The sequence below is a fragment of the Schistocerca piceifrons genome, chromosome 5 (genome assembly GCF_021461385.2).
Source record: "Schistocerca piceifrons isolate TAMUIC-IGC-003096 chromosome 5, iqSchPice1.1, whole genome shotgun sequence".
NCBI classification, from domain to species: Eukaryota; Metazoa; Arthropoda; class Insecta; order Orthoptera; family Acrididae; genus Schistocerca; species Schistocerca piceifrons.
This window is the reverse complement of record NC_060142.1, coordinates 55837517-55864394: the sequence shown is the minus strand read 5'-3', so window position 1 is coordinate 55864394 and position 26878 is coordinate 55837517. Positions and strand designations below refer to the sequence as shown.

Here is a 26878-nt window from a genome sequence, read left to right as displayed (position 1 = left end):
CAGTTACGGGAGGGGGGAGATCTGGGAAGAAAGCAGTACCATCCAGGCGAATATAGCATTCCCTTACACGGTGTCAGCTTCCCAAGGAATACTCAGCCACAACGAACCTCCAGCAGCGAATACCGCCGATGGATAAAGAGCATCAGCACGGAAATCATAAGATATCTATTCAGTAAAATCGAAATAATTGTTCTTTGTGGATTACTAATTTATTTGTTTTTATTTTTGGTTATCTCTATCACTATTCAACAAGTTCAAAATGTTGATTTAACCATACAAGGTTCATGAGATATCATGAAAAGTTACTTTAAAAAACTACCACTGCGCGTATGTGCACCAAAGGCAAAAAGCTCGTCCCGAAAACTAGGAGAATATTTGTGGGTGCTCCAAGTGATGGACAGACATTGACAAGTTAACTAAGGACAAGGGAAGAATGTTTGCTTCAGATCCAGGAAACGCAGAACTGTTGTGAATAAAGCCGAAACACTTTACATACTATGGTCTAGATAATTAGGAGCCATGTACGTTAATAACACGGTTGAGACCAATCTATCTTTAATAGTGCCATTCGTAGAATGCTCTAAAAACAGAGGCTTCTACGCTTGTGCTACCGAAGAGACTGCATGGAATATGATAGAGAAAACTTAATAGCAACTCATGCATTCGCAAGAAGGACGATGTGTGAAGCTTACAGTAATTTTGCAATCGGATCGCTTGACTACTTGGGGAATACCGCCTTACCTTTTACCCAATGTTAATACAAGTCGATTATGAAGTTACATTAGAATCACTTCACTTCAACGCCACTCCATAGCAAAAACCACATAATGTAATGAAAAAATGACAGCGTCGTCATCTACAGGAAAGACAAATATCAGCGATCTTTATGAAGGTTATTACCGGCTTTTTTTCTTTTTTATAAGGAAGATCACATAACTAATGAGGAAGTATTGAATAGGATTGGGGAGAAGAGAAGTTTGTGGCACAACTTGACCAGAAGAAGGGATCGGTTGGTAGGACATGTTCTGAGGCATCAAGGGATCACCAATTTAGTATTGGAGGGCAGCGTGGAGGGTAAAAATCGTAGGGGGAGACCAAGAGATGAATACACTAAGCAGATTCAGAAGGATGTAGGTTGCAGTAGGTATTGGGAGATGAAAAAGCTTGCACAGGATAGAGTAGCATGGAGAGCTGCATCAAACCAGTCTCAGGACTGAAGACCACAACAACAACAACAAGGAAGGCATGGAATCCCGTCGATTTGATACGGAGTAATCCGTTTCGATTTATTCTCCCCCCCCCCCCTTTTATCTTCCCGTCGACTTTTTGTACACGGAACAGTCCTGTATTGTTATGAACCGAACCTTGCGATAACATGATTGGTGCATTACTCTTTGTTTCATAGGGCTGAAACACACATGTATGTTCAATTTCAATTACGTGTGCTTGTGCTAATGTTACCTGAGCTACTTACTTGCTTGTGTTCTGTACACACTTCGTACAAGATGCGCAGATTGATCAAATATGATAACAAATCTTGTGTTATGCGTAGTTGGAGGCACTGGAAGCATAGAGGCTGGCTATGAGGCACACTGGTAAACAGTTAATATAGTTTTGACCCGCCTCGGCTTTACCCGCCTATCTACCATGAAAACATCTGTCCTATTGGACAAGTAGTCATAGCTTTTAAGGTATGCAGTTTAGAGCCCATGTTCCTAGACTTGTGCTCTTGTCCACGTTACCTCCTCGGAAATATGGAAAGCAAAGAGTTTGCATTAGAACAGATGTCTTGTACATTATCGTAGATGAACAAGTGCCTTAGCTCATAAGGTATGCATTATAGAGCCCATGTTTTGCAGATATTTAATTCTTATTTTGGTCCATATACCCCTTCTGATAGTTTGTCGGTGGAATTCAAATTCACTCTGTATACACAAACCGTCTTTATGAATCAGTCTGTTAGTGAAAACCATATCAAAATCACTGTATAGTCCTAAGGTTAGCCTGAACTTACAGACAGAAACCGCGGCGGCAGACTAATTTATAATATGTATGATAGAAGTAATTCATAGTAGAACCATATTGCAAGGAAGTGTCAGGAAACCAGCAAGCAGAAGAGAATGCCCCACTGGCCGCATGCTTGGAGAGCACACATCGAAAATATGCGCCTTAGATAACCACGGTCAAATAATTCTATCCCTTCAAAGCAGTTGGAGATTTGCCCAAACCCAAGCGGAGAAGCTAAGTACCTTCAATCTAAGACAAAATAACAAACGATGCACTACCAATGAATTACCTGAATGGGACGGAAATCGATAGATGAGATATATATGTACAGACAAACAAATGATTAAATTTTCAGAAATACTGGATGATTTATTCAAGATAAACAGCTCCACAAATTGAGCTGATACTGATTGACAGAGTCGCTGGATGTCGTCCTGAGTGATTTCGTGCCAAATTCGGTCCAATTGGGCGTTAGGTTGTCAAAATCCCAAGCTGGGTGGAAGGTCCCGTCCATAATGCTCTAAACGTCCTAGGGGAGAGATCCGGCGATCGTGCTCGCCAAGGCAGGGTCTGGCAAGCGTGAAAACAAGGCACGGGAAACTGTCGCCGTGTGCGGACCGGCATTATCCTGCTGAAATGTAAGCCGAGGATGGCTTGCCATGAAGGGCAAGGCAATGGGGCGTAGACCGTCGTCGACGTACCGCTGTGCTGTTAGGGCGCCGCGGGTGACAACCAAAGAGGTCCTGCTGTGAAAAAGAAAAAAAATGGCCCCACACTCCATTGCTGCTGGTCGTCGGACCATATGGCAGGCGAGTCAGGTTGGTATCGCACCGCTGCCTGGGGTGTCTGCAGACATATCACTGTTGGTCACTGGGGCTCAGTTCGACTCCAGTGAATGAGATTCCAGGTCGAAGACGTGTCTGCAGACGCCCCGGAGAGCCGTGGAATACCAACCTCACTGCCATCCACCCTGAGACCTGACAGACGGGAGAGACGGAGTGGGATGAGATTTCTTTCATATTAGGACTCCTTTGGTTGTCATCCGCGGCACCCTAGCACCGCGGTACATTGACGATATTCTGCGCCTCGTTGACTTGCCCTTCATGGCCAGGCTTCCTGGACTTAGATTGCAGCAAGATAATGGTCGTCAGCACAGGGCGACAGTCTCTATTCCCTTGCCTTCGTGCTTGCCAAACCCTACTGTGGCCAGGTAGTTCGCCGAATCTCTCGGTAATTAAGGAAATTTGGAGCATTATGGCCAAGGCCCTCCAACCATTTCGCGATTTTGACGATCTAACGCGCCATATGGACAGAATTTGACACTATACCTCTCAGGAGGGCGTCCAACAACTTTGTCAATCAATGCAGAAACAGACATAATGTCTGATGGGATAGCAGCAATCAGTAATTGTATAATGTTACTTATAACCCGTCTTGATTGCAAATTTTTTTTATTCATATGACCGGTTTCGGTTCATTCAGAACCATCTTCAGATCTGATATTTCAGTTACAGGAGTAACCAGTCCAAATCCAGCAACTTTCACATGCTGCGTGTGAAAGTTGCTGGATTTGGACGGGTTACTCCTGTAAATGAAATATCAGATCTGAAGATGGTTCTGAATGAACCGAAACCGGTCATATGAATAAAAATTTTGCAATCAAGACGGGTTATAAGTAACATTTGTCAATCAATGCCAAACCGAACAACTGCTTACATAAGGGCCAGAGGCCGGACCAACGCGTTATTGACTCGCTCCATTTGTGAAACCCTTTATCTTGAATAAGTCATCCAGTATTTGAAACTGTAATCATTTGTTTATCTGCACATGTACGTCACTCCTAACGATTACCGACCCATTCGGATAATTTCTTCGTGACGCGGCGTTTGCCTTAGAGTGTAGTTGCATGATAAATACATTGATAGGTGATGAAAGGAAGTGAAACATTTTCCTATCAAGTATCTGTTATGTGCTTTTCGGTTTCGAGAATCCGGATCTGGGTGGGTAATGGCAAAAGACCTTTCAACTACTAAAAGCTAGTGGTTTCATGTATCAGAAATTCAGGAAAAAAATCCTCCGCTTCAAGACTGCTTGTGTCGATATGTTATTCTACACCTTCTGTGAGCTGTCAAGGCTGTACGCCTGGTTGGTTAGGAAGGATTTGAGGTTTGTGATGTCTGAAGATGGGTGTAATCCCGAAACGCGTAACATATCTCATGACTTTATTGCGATCCTCTAAAAGTTTCGCGTGATAATATGAGCGGACCCAGCACGAAGCAAACTTTTTCCATTTGGTTTTGCCCGGCTTTCACAGGTGAGCCCCTCTAGTTTTTCCCATACTGCGCCCGCCTAGCCCACACGCGACGCTCTTCGCGGGGTGGTCTGCTGCACAAGGACGCGCTAATAGCGCCCGGCAAGTCACTCCCCGGAATGAGCGGCCCTCCAGCGGCGCGGACGCGGGCCGGATGCGCGGACCGGTGGCGAATGTGACGAGCGGCCAGCGGCCCCGGATTGGCACAAATTGGAGGCAGCAAAGGGCAGGGCGGTGCTTCTGTCTGTCTGTCTCTCTGGAGCCCCGCCAGGTGGCCAGCCGCCGAGCTAACGAACTGCCGACTGACACGGCTGCTGCGTTCCGGCTCACTGCCTGCCACGCATCACACACGCCTCCGACAAACAGACGTAATGTCCCCCATCCCCCCCACTCTCTGTCGCCTGTGTGCGTTCTATTCCTGGACTGGCACTCGCCGGGTATAACGCCCCCGATGAGTTTTTGCCTCAGTGTACTTGAGTGCCAAGGTATGGCAGTGGCGCAGCCATTCGCATGGACGCATGTTGGTACACGACATATCAAGATGAGACTGACAAGAGCTAAAAGAGCTGACAGCATCTAATGAACAATATTGCGGAGAGTACCTCATAAAATGACTATTATTCAATTCGGTAATTCACAATGAATGGAAATTTGAACAACGACAGTATTAAAAGAAGCTAACCTTGTCGTGGAAATGCTCAGTCACAGAGGCAATACATTACTTGTCGAGAATGTGTTCACGTCTTATTTATTTCATTGCGAATCACAAGTTAATCTACTTCCAAATGATTTCTACACTACTAGCCATTAAAATTGCTACACCTCCAAGATGACGTGCTACAGACGCGAAATGTAACCGATAAGAAGATGCTGTGATATGCAAGTGATAAGCTTTTCAGAGCCGGTGGCGACACATACAACGTGCTCACTTGAGGAAAGTTTCCAACCGATTTCTCATACACAAACAGCAGTTGACCGGCGTTGCCTGGTGAAACGTTGTTGTGATGCCTCGTGTAAGGAGCAGAAATGCATACCATCACGTTTCCGACTTTGATAAAGGTCGGACTGTAGGCTATCGCGGTTTATAGTATCGCGCCACTGCTGCTCGCGTTGGTCGAGATCCAATGACTGTTAGCACAATATGGAATCGGTGGGTTCAGGAGGGTAATACGGAACGCCGTGCCGGATCCTAACGGCCTCGTACCACTAGCAGTCGATATGACAGGCATTTTATCCGCATGGCTGTAAGGGATCGTGCAGCCACGTCTCGATCCCTGCGTCAGCAGATGGGGACGTTTGTAAGACAACAACCATCTGCACGAAGTTTGCAGCAGCATGGACTCTCAGCTCAGAGACCATGGCTGCGGTTACCCTTGACGCTGCATCACAGACAGGAGCGCCTGCGATGGTGCACTCTACGACGAACCTGGGTGGGTAATGGGAAAACGTCATTTTTTCGGATGAATAAAGGTTCTGTTTACAGCATCATGATGGTGGCATTCGTGTTTGGCGACATCGTGGTGAACGCACATTGAAAGCGTGTATTCGTCATCGCCATACTGGCGTATCACCCTGATGGTATGGGATGCCATTGGTTACACGTCTCGGTCTCGGTCAACACTGGACGTTACATCTCAGATGTGTTACGACCCGTGGCTCTACCCTTCATTCGATCCTTGCGAAACCCTACATTTCATCAGGATAATGGACGACCGCATGTTGCAGGTTTTGTACGGGCCTTTCTGGATACAGAAAATGTTCGACTGCTGCCCTGGCCAGCACATTCTCCAGATCTCTCACCAATTGAAAACGTCTGGTCAATGTTGGCCGAGCAACTGGCTCGTCACAATACGCCAATCACTACTCTTGATGTACTGTGGTATCGTGTTGAAGCTGCATGGGCAGCTGTACCTGTACACGCCACCCAAGCTCTGTTTGACTCAATACCCAGGCGTATCAAGGCCGTTATTACGGCCAGAGGTAGTTGTTCTGGGTACTGATTTCTCAGGGTCTATGCACCCAAACTGCGTGAAAATGTAATCACATGTCAGCTCTAGTATAATATATTTGTCCAATGAATACCTGTTTATCATCTGCATTTCTTCTTGGTGTAGCAATTTTAATGGCCAGTAGTGTATAATTAGGCCCTGATAATGTTTTACCTGCAACGGACGCTCACTGCTGTTCTGTATCACCGTTGCTGCCAATTACAACGCTGTTCCGACTTAGAGGGAGAGGAGGAATATAAACGAAAAGTAAAATTAAATAAGTTCTGATTTAATTTTACTTTTCGTTTATAATCCTCCTCTCCATTTTCTTAAATGACACACATTTTGAATGCAATGATACTAAAAGCACTGTGTAAGGGGCATTGTCTTTCTTGACAAGCTGTAAACTGTAGCATGCAAGTGTAACACTTTACTCCTTCACCTCCTTAAGTCGCAACAGCGTTGTAATTGGCAGCAACGACGATACGGAGCAGCACTGAGCGTCCATTTCAGGTAAAACATTCTGAGGGCCTAATTACAAAAATCGTTTGGAAGTAGATCAGAACGTATTTAATTTTCTGAGAATTGCAGATCTAGCATTTAAACTCCTCTTAACAAAATGACGCATTCTTTTTAACCCTATCGCAGACACGGGTCACTACTGAAGTATAAAATTGCTATCAGCTTTACTTTTAAATTATTAAATCAGAATTACCTTTTAATTAACATAAACACTTGCTACAGGCCGGCCGACGTGGCCGAGCGGTTCTAGGCGCTTCAATCCGGAACCCCGCTGCCGCTACGATCGCAGGTTCGAATCCTGCTTCGTGCATGGATGTGTGTGATGTCCTTAGGTCAGTTAGGTTTAAGTTCTAGGTGACTGATGACCTCTTGCTAACACGTTGGACGTACGACTGATAAATCATCTCCTTTGCCTAACACTCTAAATCACTGAACAATGAAAATTAACCAATTACAATAATCAGCTAATGCACGGAATGCAGTGCGACAAATACCTTTTGGTTTTCTAGGCGTGGGAAATTATGTCTCAATAAATCGACAAAAAACAAATACAGACAACAATCTACTTCCATAAATAAAATTTCTTCATCATATTAGTGGCATCAACGTAAAAAGATGCTGCTACAGTACAGGTCAAACTGGTCTATAAGTTGTTCCTATATCATGCAAAGTACGTGGCTTTCTTCTTACACGAACGTTTCTGAGTGGCGCACATCTGGTTTTCATGTAAGTAGCTAGCATCAATATCGTATTGATTGATAATGTTATTAATAGACAGTAAGTGGTGGACTACCCGTAGCAGCAGCTGATAGGTTAGGGATGTATGTTATTCATAACATCTCGTCTTCTGTCACTATTTTTATTTCCTGATTACTTTCCAATGCATTTCGGAGCTGCAACTCTATTTTCAAGAACTGTATAGACATAATGGGCATTACGTATGCTTCGGCTATTCATACAACTCTAACAGAGCGCTTGTGCAAGACGAGCCTTTGTTTGAAAATATTGTTCAGCTAGGTATCGAACTAAGGCCACCCATGCGACAGGCTAGCATTTTACTGCAGCGCGACGCGACACACCGAAAAAATTAGGCTGATCTAATGTATTAAAGATGTTCGGAAAACTTCAGAGTAGATATTCTCAAGAATTTTTGAGAGTTGCACCTAACGATCGACAGTCGAAGTCTGAACTTCACGTACCTCAAATATTAAAAAAGTTACAAAAATCCGATTGGCATGCGGTCTCTTCGTGAGATGTTTCTCAGATCGAAGAATGATACAGATGTAACGCTTACAATTGAGCCATGTCTACTAAGAAGAGTGCCTTTCAGGTATACAGTGGACAAAATAAATGTTGCATACTGTTTTATTGTCAATACTGGACATGATAGAAAACAAAATTGATTTTGTTCTGCCAGGTACAATCATCATAAAACAACCAAAAGGAAATGTGTTTAACAAAAAAAGCAAAAACAGAACGTTACAAAAGATTCCACTGCAGAACCTACAGTTTCTTCTCGCTGTCATGTTGCATAACGCATTGTTTATTAATCAGTTGGCCCTCCGTGTGTCTGGAAACACTTAAATGCGGTTAGGCATACTCCTTACAATGGTCGAGACACAGATAGGCATGTGGGATATTGTCGAATTCCTGAACAGCAGCCTCTGTGATGCCCTGCAAGGCGTTTGGTAGGACAGGACGATTGCAAACCGCTCGCTTTAGTTGTTCCGCGAGGAATAAGTTGACAAGATTCTGACGGTGGGGGCATGTCCCGTCGTCCATCAGGCTGAATCTCGCTCCAATGTGTTCACCAAATGGAGTCACAATGCGCACAAGCGTGACTTCCTGATTCTTCACACTTGTCATCCTCCCATACATTGGCACAAGGCGTGTCGTCCTCACATACGTGATTCCGCCCCAAAACATGACTAAACCACCTCGATAAGTGACGCGAACTACGACACAGCGTATAAACGTTATCCTCGTTGCCTCCACACACCAACATCAGTACTGTCACGGTGGAGACTGATACGCGTCTCACCAGGAAAGAACATTGTCTTCCACCGCTGCGTAGTGCACAAAGAGTGGTTTAGTGCCCGTTGGACACGAGACCCTCTCCGAACCCGGTTTAAAGGAGGAGCCTTGAGAGGTTTTCTGGTATGTAATCCATGGAGCCTTTTTTTATCGTTTGTGTTGACGCCTGCATTCCTGTAGCTGCTTGTATCTGCCGCCTTAGTCGTGTAGCATCGTGCTGAGAGTTCCTGCTTGTTGTTATATGCAGATATGCGTCCTGCACAGCTGTTGTTTTCCTTTCGCGGCCACTTCTCAGCTGACCCTGTCACCAGAAGCTTTTTCCAGATTCTAGAGACATCACTGATTCGCAGCGACATTCAGTGCGACGCCCACTGTCTCATTCCTTACTATACGGAGCCTAAGATTGTACGTTGTTATTGTCTGAACCATCCTGAAGCAATGCAACTCGTAATGACATGCAGCACAAGTACTGCGATGTTTGCAGATGAGACGGTTGGCATAGATTGCATGTACTGCCCCCTCAAATGTACAGATGTATTGATATTATAATGTATTTCTGGATTGTTTTGAACAGTAGTGCTGCTGACGAGATGAGTCTTGTATATACTATTATTTATATATATTTGACGATGAGGTTACCCTCCATTCAGAAGAGATTTCAGTATCAGTCGTCCTTTGGAATTTTTATTGGCAGATCTAGATTTCAGCTAGAAACTAGTAATTCTCAATGCACTATCCTTTTTTTGGTCAATGCCTATAATGCCTGTTGGTCTGGCTTTGTACACAGTTCGTTGAATACTGGCTAGTTTCTAGCTGAAATCTAGATCTGCCAACAAAAATTCCAAAGGACATCTGATAGCTGAAATCTCTTATTTACAAATATTTGACGATGCTGGCGCTGATTTTGTGTTTGGCAATGGACGATGCTACTATGGCTCCATCATATTAGGTATGCCTCTTCATACTTACAGCACACAAATGCACATGTATGTCAGTAATACTTTAAATTATGGTCTATTTTATTGTTTTAAGCTGTAGACAATCTGCTAGTGTATTTGTGTTTTTCCTATATTTTGTTACAGGTCAGAGGATGGTCATTATAGACCGAAACCGGTAGTCTGATGCCAAAAAATAAAGTTTCGGCAATATGCAACGTTCATTTTGGCGACTGTATTTTGAAATGAAAATGAATGTATTAATTAGTGAAAGCAAGTGCGAGCACCTCACTAAGAACGCGTCGAAGGTGTTTACACATTTCCGTTTGAATGATATAGCTTGTCTGTGCATTACGTCAACTGTAAGTTGATGAACTACTCTCAGTTTTGCCGGCCAGAGTGGCCGAGCGGTTCTAGGCGCTTCCGTCTGGAACCGCGCGACCGCTACGGTCGCAGGTTCGAATCCTGCCTCGGGCATGGATGTGTGTGATGTCCTTAGGTTAGTTAGATTTAAGTAGTTCTAAGTTCTAGGGGACTGATGACCTCAGAAGTTAAGTCCCGTAGTGCTCAGAGCCATTTGAACCATTTTATTTGGCTCTCAGTTTTGACACGGTGAAATGGAGATGGCACATTCAGTGTAGAATGCGACACCTGCTAGACTTAATTTTTAGACGACTTCCTGCCCAAGTGAAAAGTCGCTGAGGCCGAAATGTTGGAGTACCTTAACCTGCAAACTTGACAATATGGACGATACTGTTTAAGGCTCCGGCAAAAGTTTGCCTCGGAACCCATCAGCGTGTATCTTATCGGAAAGTACAACATCATGAGCAACATCGTCAGCACCATCAGTGTCACCATCACATATGCTTCGTGGCTAGCACTGCGGACCTTTTCCGATCCATTGGCCTGCTTCTCCCTTGATATTCCCAAACATCTTTTGTTTTTTGGTCGGTGCCAGAGCCACAGTTTCATTGCACACCGTTCTGCAGCGGGATGCTCAACGTTCCGAGCCCTTTCGATGGCCCCAGTGTATCGCCTGCTTTGTTGACTCATCGATTTAACTGGACTGCTTAATGCGGGCCCTCGAGACGGGCTGTCTGTCACGTGAGCAGCGTGGCGGCGCGGCCCACAGATAGGGGGGACAATTATGTAAGCAGCTCGTCCATCATTCGCCCCACTCGATAGCCAACGGCCGCGACCGCACACCGCCTAACACAGGGGCCTGCTGTCTGGTGAGAAATTAGTCTGCCGCATCAGATACGACGGGCACAGCCGCTGGTCGGCTGAGCACTCTCACACAGCAGCGAGTGGAGCCGCGAAATAACAAATACGGCGAAACATACGCGAAAGGCACCAAGCTGCACCCAAGTGTCCATCACTGTGGCGCAGTGCAAGGCATCTGAGACGCATTCAAGACGACCGGAACTGATGTTCCGCTCCGACTGTTAGTATTTGTGTTTCCCGCCGTCTTTCTAAATCAATAAGGTGATTTTTTTAGTGCCGGCCGATGTGGCCGAACGGTTCTAGGCGCTTCCGTCAGGAACCGCGCGACCGCTACGGTCGCAGGTTCGAATCCTGCCTCGGGCATGGATGTGTGTGATGTCCTTAGGTTAGTTAGGTTTAAGTAGTTCTAGGTTCTAGGGGACTGATGACCACAGCAGTTAAGTCCCATAGTGCTCAGAGCCATTTGATTTTTTATTAAATGCTGGTGCAGATCGCAAAACTTTTTGTTTTGTATTTAATTCTGGTTGCCATTTACTATTTTAAGTCCATCTTCAGACCAAGGCTCCAGATAACAAGAGGAACCCGTGCACGGACCCTGTGTGTAGTCCCGAATGGTGCTGTCACGGACTGCTTCAAAAATCAAAACGGTTCAAATGGCTCTAAGCACTATGGAACTTAACAAAAAAAAATGGTTCAAATGGCTCTGAGCACTATGGGAGGTCATCAGTCCCCTAGAACTTAGAACTACTGAAACGTAACTAATCTTAGGACATCACACACATCTATGCCCGAGGCAGGATTCGAAACTGCGACCGTAGCAGCAGCGCGGCTCCGCACTGAAGCGCCTAGAACCGCTCGTCCACAGCGGCCGGCCTGACTGCTTCTTGTTCACTAGCTTTGCAGTTCGGGAAACAGAGCCATCCTCTGAAGGTGGCGCTTTATCTCCTGAACTATGGGTCATACAGTGATGCAGGTATTGTGGTACATGTACACTGAAGCATCAAAGAGATTGGTATAGGTATGCGTATTCAATTACAGAGGCATGTAAACAGGCAGAATACGGCGCCGGGTCGGCAACGCCTGTATAAGACAGCAAGTGTCTGGCGCAGTTGTTAGATCGGCTGCTGCTTCTACAATGATGGGTTATCAAGATTTAAGTGAGTTTGAACGTGGTGTTATAGTCGGGGCACGAGCGATGAGACACGGTATCTCTGAGGATTTTGCCGTACGACCATTTCACGAATGTACCGTGAATATCAGGAATCCGGTAAAACATAAAATCTCCGACATCTCTGTGGGCGGAAAAAGATCCTGCAAGAACGGAACCAACGACGACTGAAGAGAATCGTTCAACGTCAAAGAAGTGCAATCCTTCCGCAAATTACTGCAAATTTTAATGCTGGATCATCAACAAGTGTCAGCCTCCGAACCATTCAACTAAAACTCGTCGATATGGGCTTTCGGAGTCGAAGGCCCACTCGTGTACCCTTGATGACTGCACGACACAAAGCTTAACAATATTAGACTGTTGATGACTGGAAACACGTCGCCTGATCGGACGAGTCTCGTTTCAAATTGTGTCGAGCGGATGGACGTGTACAAGTATGAAAACAACCTCATGAATCCATGGACCCTGCATGTTAGCAGGGGACTGTTCAAGCAGGTGGAGACTGTAATTGTGTGGGGCGTGTGCAGCTGGAGTGATATGGGACCCCTAATACGTACGTAAGCATCCTATCTGATCACGTGCATCCATTCATGTCTATCGTGCGTTGTGCAATCCGACGGACTTGGGCAATTCCAGCAGGACAATGCGACACCCCACACGTGCAGAATTGCTACAGAGTGGCTCCGGTCACACTCTCCCGAGTCTGAACCCTTCCGCTGGCCACCAAACTTCCCTGACATGAACATATTGAACATATCTCGGATGCCCTGGAACGTGCTATTCAGAAGAGATCTCCACCCTCTCGTGCTCTTACATACACTCCTGGAAATTGAAATAAGAACACCGTGAATTCATTGTCCCAGGAAGGGGAAACTTTATTGACACATTCCTGGGGTCAGATACATCACATGATCACACTGACAGAACCACAGGCACATAGACACAGGCAACAGAGCATGCACAATGTCGGCACTAGTACAGTGTATATCGACCTTTCGCAGCAATGCAGGCTGCTATTCTCCCATGGAGACGATCGTAGAGATGCTGGATGTAGTCCTGTGGAACGGCTTGCCATGCCATTTCCACCTGGCGCCTCAGTTGGACCAGCGTTCGTGCTGGACGTGCAGACCGCGTGAGACGACGCTTCATCCAGTCCCAAACATGCTCAATGAGGGACAGATCCGGAGATCTTGCTGGCCAGGGTAGTTGACTTACACGTTCTAGAGCACGTTGGGTGGCACGGGATACATGCGGACGTGCATTGTCCTGTTGGAACAGCAAGTTCCCTTGCCGGTCTAGGAATGGTAGAACGATGGGTTCGATGACGGTTTGGATGTACCGTGCACTATTCAGTGTCCCCTCGACGATCACCAGTGGTGTACGGCCAGTGTAGGAGATCGCTCCCCACACCATGATGCCGGGTGTTGGCCCTGTGTGCCTCGGTCGTATGCAGTCCTGATTGTGGCGCTCACCTGCACGGCGCCAAACACGCATACGACCATCATTGGCACCAAGGCAGAAGCGACTCTCATCGCTGAAGACGACACGTCTCCATTCGTCCCTCCATTCACGCCTGTCGCGACACCACTGGAGGTGGGCTGCACGATGTTGGGGCGTGAGCGGAAGACGGCCTAACGGTGTGCGGGACCGTAGCCCAGCTTCATGGAGACGGTTGCGAATGGTCCTCGCCGATACCCCAGGAGCAACAGTGTCCGTAATTTGCTGGGAAGTGGCGGTGCGGTCCCCTACGGCACTGCGTAGGATCCTACGGTCTTGGCGTGCATCCGTGCGTCGCTGCGGTCCGGTCCCAGGTCGACGGGCACGTGCACCTTCCGCCGACCACTGGCGACAACATCGATGTACTGTGGAGACCTCACGCCCCACGTGTTGAGCAGTTCGGCGGTACGTCCACCCGGCCTCCCGCATGCCCACTATACGCCCTCGCTCAAAGTCCGTCAACTGCACATACGGTTCACGTCCACGCTGTCGCGGCATGCTACCAGTGTTAAAGACTGCGATGGAGCTCCGTATGCCACGGCAAACTGGCTGACACTGACGGCGGCGGTGCACAAATGCTGCGCAGCTAGCGCCATTCGACGGCCAACACCGCGGTTCCTGGTGTGTCCGCTGTGCCGTGCGTGTGATCATTGCTTGTACAGCCCTCTCGCAGTGTCCGGAGCAAGTATGGTGGGTCTGACACACCGGTGTCAATGTGTTCTTTTTTCCATTTCCAGGAGTGTATTTACGGAAAGCCCTGCAGGATTTATGGAGTCAGTTCCTTCCATCACTACTTCAGACATTAGTCGAGTCCATGCCACGTCGTGCTGCGGCTCTTCTGCGTGCTCGCGGGGGCCCTACACGATACTAGGCAGGTGTACCAGTTTCGTTAGCTCTAATTGTGTATGTCAATAATGTCTGCGAAACATGCTGCGACTACAATTAGTTGTAAAGAAGTAATAAGTTGAAACGGCATTTATGATGCAGCAGTTTCTCACGCATCTCATTGTTTATGACGTCATATCTCCTAAACTATCTATCGTACAATGATACATTTTTGCACTTACATTCAGTGGTATATGTGAATACTGTCTTCAAAATAATTTTTGAATCGGACAGTAGTAAAGAAGCAATAAAATGGAAAGTCGTGCCCGATCCGGCATTTTTACTGCATGAATACCGATTTTTTTTCCCTTTCTTCATTTTGTGCAAGATGTCAGGGAGAAAATGTTTCGAAAGAGATTAGAAATTATGTGCAAAGTTTGTTGCAAGTCACTAACTAATCTCATTCTCAAGTAATGGATCAATAGTCTGGATCTCTGCGCTTCGTGACTTACATTTCTTTTTCTTCCCCACCCTTTAGAGGGGTTGTATGTTCTTATCACCACAGTCGTTCTTTCCTGGCAGTAAATGATATGTATACCATGTCTGGTTCAAATCGATCTAGTCATTTATGGGAAATTTGGAACATACATGCATGCATACATCCACTTTTACAATACCTTCTAGCTGAGAAACCTGGAGTTGGCCAGGTATTTCATTATTCCAGTCTCCCATTAGTCCACCTTCTCTTCCCTCCTCTCTCTGTCCATCTCTTCCTGCTCCCCCCCCCCCCCCCCTGTCCATGTCCTCCTCCACCCTCTAATTCCAGCTCCACCCTCGTCTTTGTTAATACCCTTCTTCCCCTCTTTCTGTGTGTCTCCTCCTCAGTCTCTCCCCTCTCTCTCTCTCTCCATCACTTCCTCCCTCTCTTCCTAGCACAATGGACTCGCATTCGCGAGGACGGCGGTTCAATCCCGCGTCCGGCCATCCTGATTTAAGTTTTCCGTGATTTCCCCAAATTTCTCTAGGCAAATGCCGGAATGGTTCCTTTGAAAGGGCACGGCCGACCTCCTTCCCCGTCCTTCCCTAATCCGATAAGACCGATGACCTGACAGGTTGGTCTCTTCTCCCCAAACAACCCAACCCTCTCTTCCTGTTCATTCCTTCCCCTTTCTTTTCTGTCCTCCCCTTATCTCTCTCTGTCCATCTCCTCCTTTTCGCCTCTCTCTCCATTTTCTCTTCCTTCCCCATCTCTCTACCTGCCCCCTTATCCTCTGTATTTGTCCATGTCTGCCTCTTTCCTTTCTGTCAATCTTCTCCTCACCCCTCTCTCTGTCCGTTCCCCCCTCCCCTGTCTCTGCCCATGTCTTCCTCCTCCTATTTGTGCCTATCTCTTCCTTTCCCTTCGTTGTCCGTCTGTCTCCTCCATCTCCTTTGATGTTTGTTCATCTCCTCGTCCTCCCTTCTCTCACCATGTTATCACTCTCGCCTCGGTAGGAGGCTGGTGTTTCTTACCTCTTTCGTATTTCTTTCGAGATGCTAACTAACATGCGTACAATATTTGGTTGAAATTGTTACAAGGATTTAGGATGAACTTTTAACCCATGACTTTGCGCATGTAAAATGTATTTCACGCGATTTAACATATTTCACGCGTATCAGTACACGCATTTCACCGGTACGTCTACCGAATTTCGCCGTGCAGTTTCACTTTCACTCAGCTTAGTGTTTATCTCCTGAACTATGTGTCGTATGATATATTTTTGTACGTATATTCATCAGCAAATGTGGATACTGTCTGCGAAAAGTATTGCGAATAGAGTTAGTGGCAACGAAGTAATAAATTTAAACGTCTTACAAGATGCGGTTTTTTTCACGCATTCAGTGTTCATGACGTCATATCTCCTGAACTTAGAGACGTAAAATGATGTAATTTTTCTGGCACGTTCAACGGTATATGTGAATACTGTGAGCAAAATGTGCCACACATATAGTCAGCAGTAGAGAAGTAAGAAACTAAAACGTCATGCTTCATATGACAATTTTACTGCATGAACAGCGAAAATATAGAAGTGACAGACCTATTTTCTTTCATTATTTTATGGAGGTCGTCAGCTAAAAAATCTTTCGTAATGGTTTAGAATTATGTGTAAAGTTTGTTGCAAGTCTCTGTATGCTCTCATTCCCAAATGCTGGATGACTAAAGTATGAGTATTCTCGCGTCGTGAACTACACTGCTTTTTCATTCCAACCCATTTGATGGGTGGGTGATTCTTACCCAACAGAAAATGACACTTTTAAAGATTATGTGAATAGAAATTGAGATGTAATGCTCTGAGCGTCAAGTATTGGGTAAAAAGTCTCCCATAAAATCACTGCAAAGAATAAGTTAAGTCACGAATTAGGAAAATAGAGAAGAAGACGACTACAAATTAATGAAAGGTACATATGAAAACTGTGTACGAATATTCACGTTAGGGAAACTGAATAGCATAACATTTGAAGAGACTAATATCTGAACAAAAGGAGAGATGGGATAGGTGGTGTTCCTCATCAAACTACTAGAGATTGATATAAAGGACACTGATGATGCAAAAAATACTTCGTTCTAGTGGTTTATGGGGTGTGTGGCTTCACCAGTGTGCGGAGCACGAGGATGTTAACCTACATGTAATCTCCTTCGGCTGAACTTATGTAAAAGACTTTTTATAAAATAAAATACATATGAGTCAATTAACCTTCACAGAACGACTAAGAACCTCCCTTAAGCATTTCTCAGTTTCAGTATTCATGAGTGAAATGATTTGTTTCGAAATGCTAAATAAATAGGTATCTAAGTCCCCGGCTGCCAGCTGACGAAATTTTATTGCCAGCTTTATCGCTGCAGTTTCCCAAGCAGAAAATCTGAAACCTCGCTGCGACGTCATTCTGAAATTTAGAAACATAATGTCACCATCACTTTTTATTTCTCGTACTTCTGTTATTGAGATACTGTTTTACCCAGAGTCTCTTGTGTTTTCTTTTTCTGTTACCTTTCAACACAAGAAAGGTAGCACAAACTAACGAGCAAAGAAATGGACAGATGGAAGACGGCTCGAGCAATGAGGCAACGTGTGGATACGAGAAGGCACATGCATACGTGCGTTCTTTCTATTAATTTTTGTGCATGTGCTTTTGTTCCCACGCATGAGCGATTGCGAACGAGGAAAGAAGCATCGTGTGGACATAACTCAAGTGAACGAGTTCCAAGGGTAAGGGAGAGAATGAGGAGCGAAAGAACAGATTTTCGCGATATTAGAATACAATTATGGAATAAGAATGTGAGTTGAGAGTCCTCGTAGTTGGTTGGGTTTGGGTAGTTGGTTGATCCGGGAGAGGGGATTAAACAGCGAGGGTACAGGTCCCATAGAATTGGGGAAGGAATACGACCGTGCCCTTTCATTTGCCCAAGGTGATTTAGGGAAATCACGAAAAACTTGAATCGGGACGACCGGACGCGTTTTTGATCCATCGTCCTCCAGAATGTGCTAGCCACTGCGTCACCTCACTCAGTATGAGAGGAAGGAGCCATGGTATGTAGAAAGCATTGCTTCAGATCTCGTTAGTACAGAGAATTAAAGTGTGATAAGGAAACAGTCAGTATAGGCGCGATTAGAACTCGCGCAATGTGGGCTTCGTACAAACTTAATTATTTATATAGATAGTTCATCCATCCCGGGAATCTAAAATTCCGATGATTTTTGCCTGTTATCGATATCAGTATTGGCAACATATCAAAATATGTGATATAAATGGACGCATTGACTTAGAAGCTTACAATTTTTACACCGCCAAGGAACCATGGAATTTAGTATGTAGCATAAATTTCAAGCTGTTACATATACCCCTTCCTGAGGAATAGGAGTTAACAGACTCTCGGACAACATGATAAATATTTTTTTCGTGTGATATAATTACAAATTAACAATTTTCGTATTTTTTGCTTTATTTGTACTGTGAAACTTCGCTTCTTGCCAAATTTAATGATTCTAGGTTGATACGCGCGCTAAATCCGCTGGGCACAATAGGTGATTGGGATTGTGGGAAGGGCCAAATAATGTTTCGATTAGTTTGACTCAAAATTGTATTTTATTGCAATTTAATAGCACCTTTAAACCAAGACGGCACATAACCGAACCTTTACAACTACGAGTTTCAAAATCCAATTCTTTCACGACTGAAGGCCGCCAAACAAGAAATCTTAAAAATCAACAAGATAAATTTCAAGTGACTGAAGACATGAAGTTAAATTTGCAAATATTATAATATATATCTCAGCTAGGCGGAAAGCCTCAAGGCAAAAGTGGATAGAACAAACATATACAAGGTGCAATACAAACTGCTGAAGGCCACAATCAAATTTCAAAATTTTAAAATATATTAACATAATTTTTATGCCATAAGGCCGCAATGTTTTCGCTTAAGGGGAAAATTTGAGAATAAGGCTTTAAGTGGCTGAAGGCCCACAGTTGATTTTCCAAAAATTCAAAAATACCTTAACTCTTAAGTTTTCAATGGCCAAACGCACACTAAATGAAAAGGCAACGCAACGACAATAACTAAATTTGAGAATAAGATTTTAAGCGGCTGAAGGCACACAATTGATTTACATAAATTGATTTGCATAAAACACAATAAATGTTTTTTTCTTATAAAGCACTGGCTATAATAGATTACCAACAGACCATTAAACACCCATGAAAAGGACAGTATAGACAACGGCACTCAGACGCCTCCAGTGGGGGAGGGGGGGAGGGCTGCCCTCGAAACATTAACGTTCACTTAGGTGAGACAGGTGGTGGGCCCAACTACACTTGATCCGTCGGTGACCAAACCAAGAGACAGTCACGGACAGACCGTCCAAACGTCTTGCTAGCCACCAACCGGTACATAAAAACTCAAAGACCAAACTGTTACGGACGTGATTATCCACAATGAAATATGTATTAAGCTGTCAAAACTATACACCGTGTTGTACAGCGACAACAGGTGATTAAAGGACGCTGCCTGAAATTACGTCAGTGGCCAGGGCAGGTAACCGGAACACTAACGGCCACAAGGCAGAACATTCCGCTGGTGCACTTGAATTGTAGTGACATAAATGGCCGTATTTTTTTATTACCTGGATTTAGAAGTTTACTTATATTACAACACCAAGGGACTATAGACCTTAGTATAAAATTTGACTTGATATGTCTACCCGTTCCTGAGGGAAAGGGATCTTAACAGACAGACGGACAGACAGACAGTCGAATAACAGCTCCATGGCGGCCAAGTTAATGCTAATATAAATTGAAAGGGTACCAGCCTGCAGACAACTTAATTCTCTTATTGAATGTATGCGATTACTTCGTTTCCGTGGCCTTCCACCACCTAAACTGGCTGGGACAGGGAGATAAGCTGCCACTCGAATTCAAAAATCTTAGCAATAATTCACGCGCTTTCAAATCGAAACTGAAGAGTTTCCTTATGCGTCACTTCTTCTATTCTGTCGAGGAGTTCCTTGAAAATGTAAGCTTATTCTTGTTGTATTGTTGGCTACGTTTACTTCAACCTCTTGATTGACTTTTTTCGGGTTCATAAACAATTTATTTTTATCTGTTATTACACTACTGGCCATTGAAATTGCTATACCACGAAGATAACATGCTACAGACGCGAAATTTAACCGACAGGAAGAAGATGCTGCGACATGCAAATGATTAGCTTTTCAGAGCATTCACACAAGGTTGGCGCCGGTGGCGACACCTACAACGTGCTGACAGGAGGAAAGTTTCCAACCGATTTCTCATACACAAACAGCAGTTGACCCTCGTTGCCTGATGAAACGTTGTTGTGATGCCTCGTGTAAGGAGGAGAAATGCGTACCATCACGTTTCCAACTTTGATAAAGGTCGGATTGTAGCCTATCGCTATTGCGGTTTATCGTATCGCGACATTGCTGCTCGCGTTGGTCGAGATCTAATGACTGTTAGCACAATATGGAATCGGTGGGTTTAGGGAGGGTAATACGGAACGCCGTGCCGGATCCCAACGGCCTCGTATCACTAGCAGTCGATATGACAGGCATTTTATCCGCATGGCTGTAACGGATCGTGCAGCCACGTCTCGATCCCCGAGTCAACAGATGGGGACGTTTGCAAGACAACAACCATCTGCACAAACAGTTCGACGACGTTTGCAGCAGCATGGACTATCAGCTCGGAGACCGTGGCTGCGGTTACCCTTGACGCTGCATCACAGACAGGAGCGCCTGCGATGGTGTAGTCTACGACGAACCTGGGTGCACGAATGGCAAAACGTCTATTTTTTCGGATGAATCCAGATTCTGTTTACAGCGTCATGATGGACGCATCCGTGTTTGGCGACATCGCGGTGAACGCACATTGGAAGCGTGTATTCGTCATCGCCACACTGGCGTATCACCCTGCGTGGTGGTATGGGGTGCCATTGGTTACACGTCTCGGTCACCTCTTGTTCGCACTGACGGTACTTTGAACAGTGGACGTTACATTTCAGATGTGTTACGACCCGTGGCTCTACCCTTCATTCGATCCCTGTGAAACCCTACAGTTCAGCAGGATAATGCACGACTGCATGTTGCAGGTCCTGTACGGGCCTTTCTGGATACAGAAAATGTTCGTCTGCTGCCCTGGCGAGCACATTCTCTAGATCTCTCACCAATTGAAAACGTCTGGTCCATGGTGGCCGAGCAACTGGCTCGTCACAATACGCCAGTCACTACTCTTGGTGAACTGTGGTATCGTGTTGAAGTTGCATGGTCAGCTGTACCTGTACAAGCCATCCAAGCTCTGTTTGACTCAATGCCCAGGCGTATCAAGGCCATTATTACGGGTAGAGGTGGTTGTTCTGGGTACTGATTTCTCAGGATCTATGCACCCAAATTGCGTGATAATGTAATCTCATGTCAGTTCTAGTATAATTTATTTGTCCAATGAATAACCGTTTATCATCTGTATTTCTTGCTGGTGTAGCAATTTTAATGGCCAGTAGTGTACTTTCATGTTGTAATTTCATGTACTGACACGTTCCATGACCTTGGAGATTTGCTCCTCAATTTGGTCCTACGGAACTTGACGTGTAAATAAATAAATCGTCGTACGGGCGAATCCCCACTTCATCGCTGCCTCGGAGATGCTGTGTCCTATCACTCGTGCGCGGACTATAACACCAGGTTCAAACTTACTTAAATCTTGCCACTCTGCCATTGTAGCAGCAGCACCCGATCTAATAACTGCGTCAGACACTTGTTGTCTTATATAGGCGATGAGGACCGCAGGGCCGTATTCTGCCTTTTTATATATCTCTGTATTTGAATACGCATGCCTATACCAGTTTCTTTGGCACTTCAGTGTATACGACGTTGCCACAGCTGTCTCTTATTCTATTATTATTATTATTATTATTATTATTTTGCGGTCTCTTCTGTCGCTGACGTGGCCTACTTCCACAACTAACCAAGCTCTTTCTTGTTTATTACAGGCACGCAAGATACTCCGTGGTGCGGTTTTCGTTCGCCGGGATCGAGCTGTGCTGGGGACTTAGCGCCTATGGACGTTCTGCTACCATGTCTGTCAGGGCGCTGTACCCAAGTTAGCGAGGAACGTCCTGCTGAGGTCAGTAACCTTCTGAACACAATTACCTATTGCTTGAAGGAGAGATGGAATATTTTAAAAAACATTTCACGCAAAAGCTAGTATTTGTTTGCATATTCTGCATTATACCGTCCTTGTGGCTGCTAGTAAAATGCAACGGAGATGGCAACTGTACTATTTTTGAAGTTTATCCCTAATTGAAATAGGCTGTAACGACTGCTTTTTGTTTTACTTCGATAACCAATCGTTAAGTGTGATGCTAATAGCTTTGTGGTTCCCGTGCACAAGTCTTCACTTTTCTGTTCTCGGTTAGTGTTTGTCCTTAAAATGAGCTGCCAACTTGCCGTCAAGAACTAATGTACAAAAATCTTGCTGTATGTTAATGTAGAAATAAGTTCATTGTGCATTTCGTTTAAGTGTAGGATTATTATTTGTCATATTTTTCGCTTACTGTGTTGTTTAGGATGCTGAAACTGAGATCGAATGTTTGCGCAGATTGCTCAGCTCTGTAGAAACAAACTAGACTGTTACTGTTTCATAACAAGTTGCCTCCACCAGTGACCATCTTTTACCTTGGAAAGATTGGAAGACCACCTTGTCGGATGGCCATTTAGGGACAAACACTTTTACATAATTACTGGATGAACAGAAGTCTATGGCAAAGTTGCCTCCTGCGACACCATTTGTCCAATTTTAAGGCACTGGTGGCACATTAGTGACGAACGACCCTCGCATAACACATTCATGCTACGTAATTGTCAGTCTTGGAATTTGCCAGAAGAGTATGCTTGTTACAAAATGACTAGAAGTGTACATTAATGCAGACAGGACTTTTGTAAGTTCTTTCTTGCCACAATATTCCTCGGATTTTGCGGTCATTTCGACCGCGACCGTGTTTCCTGCATAACGCCCCTTCCACGCACATTTCAGGGTTTGAAGCATTGTTTCGACCACCTGTGCAGAACCATCAGCATGAACTTGTCTTAGTTCCGACTACTCTCGCAACTGAAGCAAAGTATTCATTAATCCGAAGACTGTTTTGAACACGACTGTTCTTTACTAGCCGTGGAGGTGCTATGGCCTTGTCTTCCTCCGAACTATGAACTGACTCACCCAGCCTGTTACAGGACATCTACGTTTTAACGTGGATTTCGAACGACGGCGGAACTCAGCGTTTTTTACATCAACAAACATTGTCAGAGGGGAAAGGAATGATAAGTGACAGATATAAATCCTAGAAGTGAGCGGGGATCGAACCCGAGACCAGTGGATCTATAGCCTGGCACTTTACGATTGGGACACCGGTTTACACACTACTATGAAAGGCCATCATTCAGGATTATGATATGACACGACAATGTAGTGAGCTTGCAGTTGTCGGAAGATGGAAAACAAAAATTGTCAAGGCCATCACTCATTACGTCTGTGTGTCTCCTCCACAGAATCAATACACAGTGAGGCGACTTGCCCTGAACGAAGTAGGAGCCATTTACTCAGCGTGATAGCCAAGAGTTCCTAGTAACTCTACATGATTTGCTGCAAGAGTAGTCTGTTGGCCAGAGTATTATATGGGGTTATCAAACGTTGTAGGCATAAGTCGAGTTTACTTAGTTTCAAGAGGTCATATTCTGGGCCATTTGGGAGCTAGAAGGTGGTACGGAAGAACTGCGCAACACGGCTGCCACAAACTGTCAGTCGAGTATTAATTTGGTCCCGATAGTTCAAGGGAGGAGCACATTCCAATCCTGGTTCCCAACGGCGGGCTCAAGCCTGGAGCATCTCATACCGAGAACAGCCTTTGTTGTTCGCAAGGCTTCTGCGCCAAAAGACCAATGTTGCAACCACAGTGTCTGGTGGGACTGCCAGCAAACTGTTTACTGGAACCTTGGCTACGAGCGCAAATTGCCGCTAGTAAGGATTCTTCTTACACACATCGCCATGCGACCAGCATGCGAAGGAGCGTCGAAAGACTCTAGAGACATAAAAGGTGTGGAGCTTAATTTATGTCCTGAACTCCTGAGGAGCACCATCATGTAAAACTGAATGTATCTGAATCAGATATGGAACTGAAACTGTCTTACAGGCACTTAAGAAAATCAAGGGGATGTAATCTCTTAGGTTTTATCGGCGTGATTGTTTGAGGATGTGCTTCCGTGTGTTCTGCCAAGTTGTTGTTTCCATTCTATGCAGTTTTTAATAGCTCGATGACCGACCTAGCGGACTTCTTCAGGTGCTGCGATTTTGCTGTTATGTGTACTCGCGGCCTGGACTCGAACCAGCTTGCGAACAAGTGTTGGTCTCGCGCCGCTATTTGAGATGAGTTCGATACTCGTCACGGATTTCACGTTGGTGTTCTTTTGTTTTTTAGAGCCCGTGAAACGCAAATTCTTTCAGCGTTTTCCAGCTGTGTTGCCCAGCGAGTTAGTAAACTGAGTGCCGGATCCCAAGCGCTGTTTAAATCGAAACCTGTGTTCCCGTTTATTAGGTTTGGTGGCATGTTTATGTTGATAGGCTCATTAGTTATGCTGTCCAAGAGACTTGGTGTTTGCAGTACTATGCTGGTCTCGACGTACTACATTGGATGATCGTATTCGAGGCACTGTTCGACAACATATGATTTGTTTCGTTGTTTCGGTTGGGCGAGTTGTGCATCTCTCCTCTACTGTTCTGACAGTCTGTCCCAGGTAGGACATGCCGCATTTATATGGGATGGGGTACACACACACACAACTTGCGGAGACCTAGATCCTCTGTAACATTACAAAAAAGACTTTATCTTAGTTGAAGGGAGCGAAATGCACTGTATGCCTTGTTTCCTTAGGTATCTAACGATCTTTACCGATGTTGGCCCAGCATAAGGTAGAATAAGTGATTTTTTGCTTTTCTTCCTAGGTAATAGTCTCAACCACCTACTCTGGCAATTTTAGCCGCAACGTTCATTCAATTTGACGATCTGAGTACCAGTTCCTTCCTTAACACTATTCGTAGGTGTCGTAATTCTTCGACGAAGCTGCCGTCGTCTTAAAATCTTAGAGCTCTATCGACCAGTTTCTGTAGGACCGAATTTCTTCTTGAGGATTAGTGGTGGCTTGAGGCCTGGAGACAGAGATGAGTTAGTGTGCCTAGGTTTTTATATGACCTGTCTCACAGGGATGAGTCCGTTCTCTTAACTGATAAGTCTAGGAAAGGTAGTTGGCTCTCTTTTTCTATTATTTTATTAAACGATGGACGCAGTTTAAATGTTCCAGAAAGCTTCGAAGTTTTGCCGCTCCACGCGGCCATACCACAAAAGTCTTATCCGCGTATCGATAGAAATACGTTGCTCTCAACATGGCGGAAGGTAGCGGCTTTGCTTCTAAGTGCTCCCTGTATGGTTTCGTCACGACAGCCGATAACTCACAACCCATCGCCACGCCAAAGATTTGTTCATAATTTTGGGGTAGTACCTCGGTTACAGGGTGATTTTGCTAAGTGGGGACCAACTGCAGAGAACGATTTCTGAGACGATAAGAAACAAACAAGGTCATATGGACAGCTGACCGGGCCGCGCGGGATTAGCCGAGCGGTCTGAGGAGCTGCAGTCATGGACTGTGCGGCTGGTCCCGGCAGAGGCTCGAGTCCTCCCTCGGGCATGGGTGTGTGTGTTTGTCCTTAGGACAATTTAGGTTAAGTAGTGTGTAAGCTTAGGGACTGATGACCTTAGCAGTTAAGTCCCATAAGATTTGACACACATTTGAACAATTTTGTTAACAGATGACCGGAAATGCATGGTGTCTACAAAAATTGGTATTTGTTAATGCACAATGCCTGTATAGTACAATGCAGTGCACAACATGCAGTGATGATAGCACCGTTAGACAAGGTGTTCGAAGTGAAACATGCATGACGACGGTGCACTACCAAATGACACACGCAATGAAATAGCATCACAGGCAGCGCGAATGTACTATATCTGCATGACTGGGATGGGCTCCACATACACGACTTCTTCCAGGTGCTCCCAGAGGTGGAAATCAAACGGAACAGGCAGCCGGGCGGGACAAGCCACTGCACCACCTCGTCCGCTCCATCTGTCGGGGTACTAGTGGAGACGCTTCCTCGCGGAAATGCGGAAGTTAGCTGGAGCACCACTATGTGATAGCTACGTTAGTCTTCATATCACCAAAGGCACGTCTGCCAGCAGGGGTGGCAGGGTGACCCGCAGAAGTGGAGGAGACATGCCTCGCCTGCGAGGCGTTGTGGAAGTGTGACTGGTCCCATGAGGCGGTCGCCAATAATCCCCACCCACACATTGAGGCTGACCGCTGCTGACGGTTCGCTGCTTCCAATCAGGGTGATTCTGTGCAGTGGGTGTGTCCCTCGTACAGGTAGTCTCATCTCTGAATAGCACGGACAGATCCCTGAATCGTTTTGGCTTGTGCAACGAACAAGGGCCAAAACCATTGCCACGGAGACAAGTCCGTAGACAATAAGGCCTGCACGCCTTGTAAGTGATACGGAAAGTAGCATTTTTCGTGGGGAATGCTTCACACGGTCGTCTGGCTTATTCCATGCTGGCGAGCCACCTGTCAGCTGCTGATAATGGAATTTTGTTCTGAGTTATTCGACACCTTTTCCTCCAAGCCCTGTGCTGCCACCAGTTCAGTAATAGTTTTATAGTAGATGTGGCACATGATCTGTGTTGTATCAACACCTGAGATGGTGTGTGTGAACAA

The 26878-nt window shown here is 45.3% G+C and overlaps 1 protein-coding gene across 1 annotated transcript in view; it reads left to right on the top strand.

Moving 5' to 3' along the window:
* The window catches only part of LOC124798731, a 194847-nt gene that overhangs the window by 117895 nt on the left and 50074 nt on the right, over positions 1–26878 (top strand). The window contains exon 2 of the mRNA XM_047262258.1: positions 22051–22184. Coding sequence (XP_047118214.1) covers positions 22051–22184 — 134 coding nt within the window. The remainder of the gene's footprint in view (positions 1–22050; positions 22185–26878) is intronic.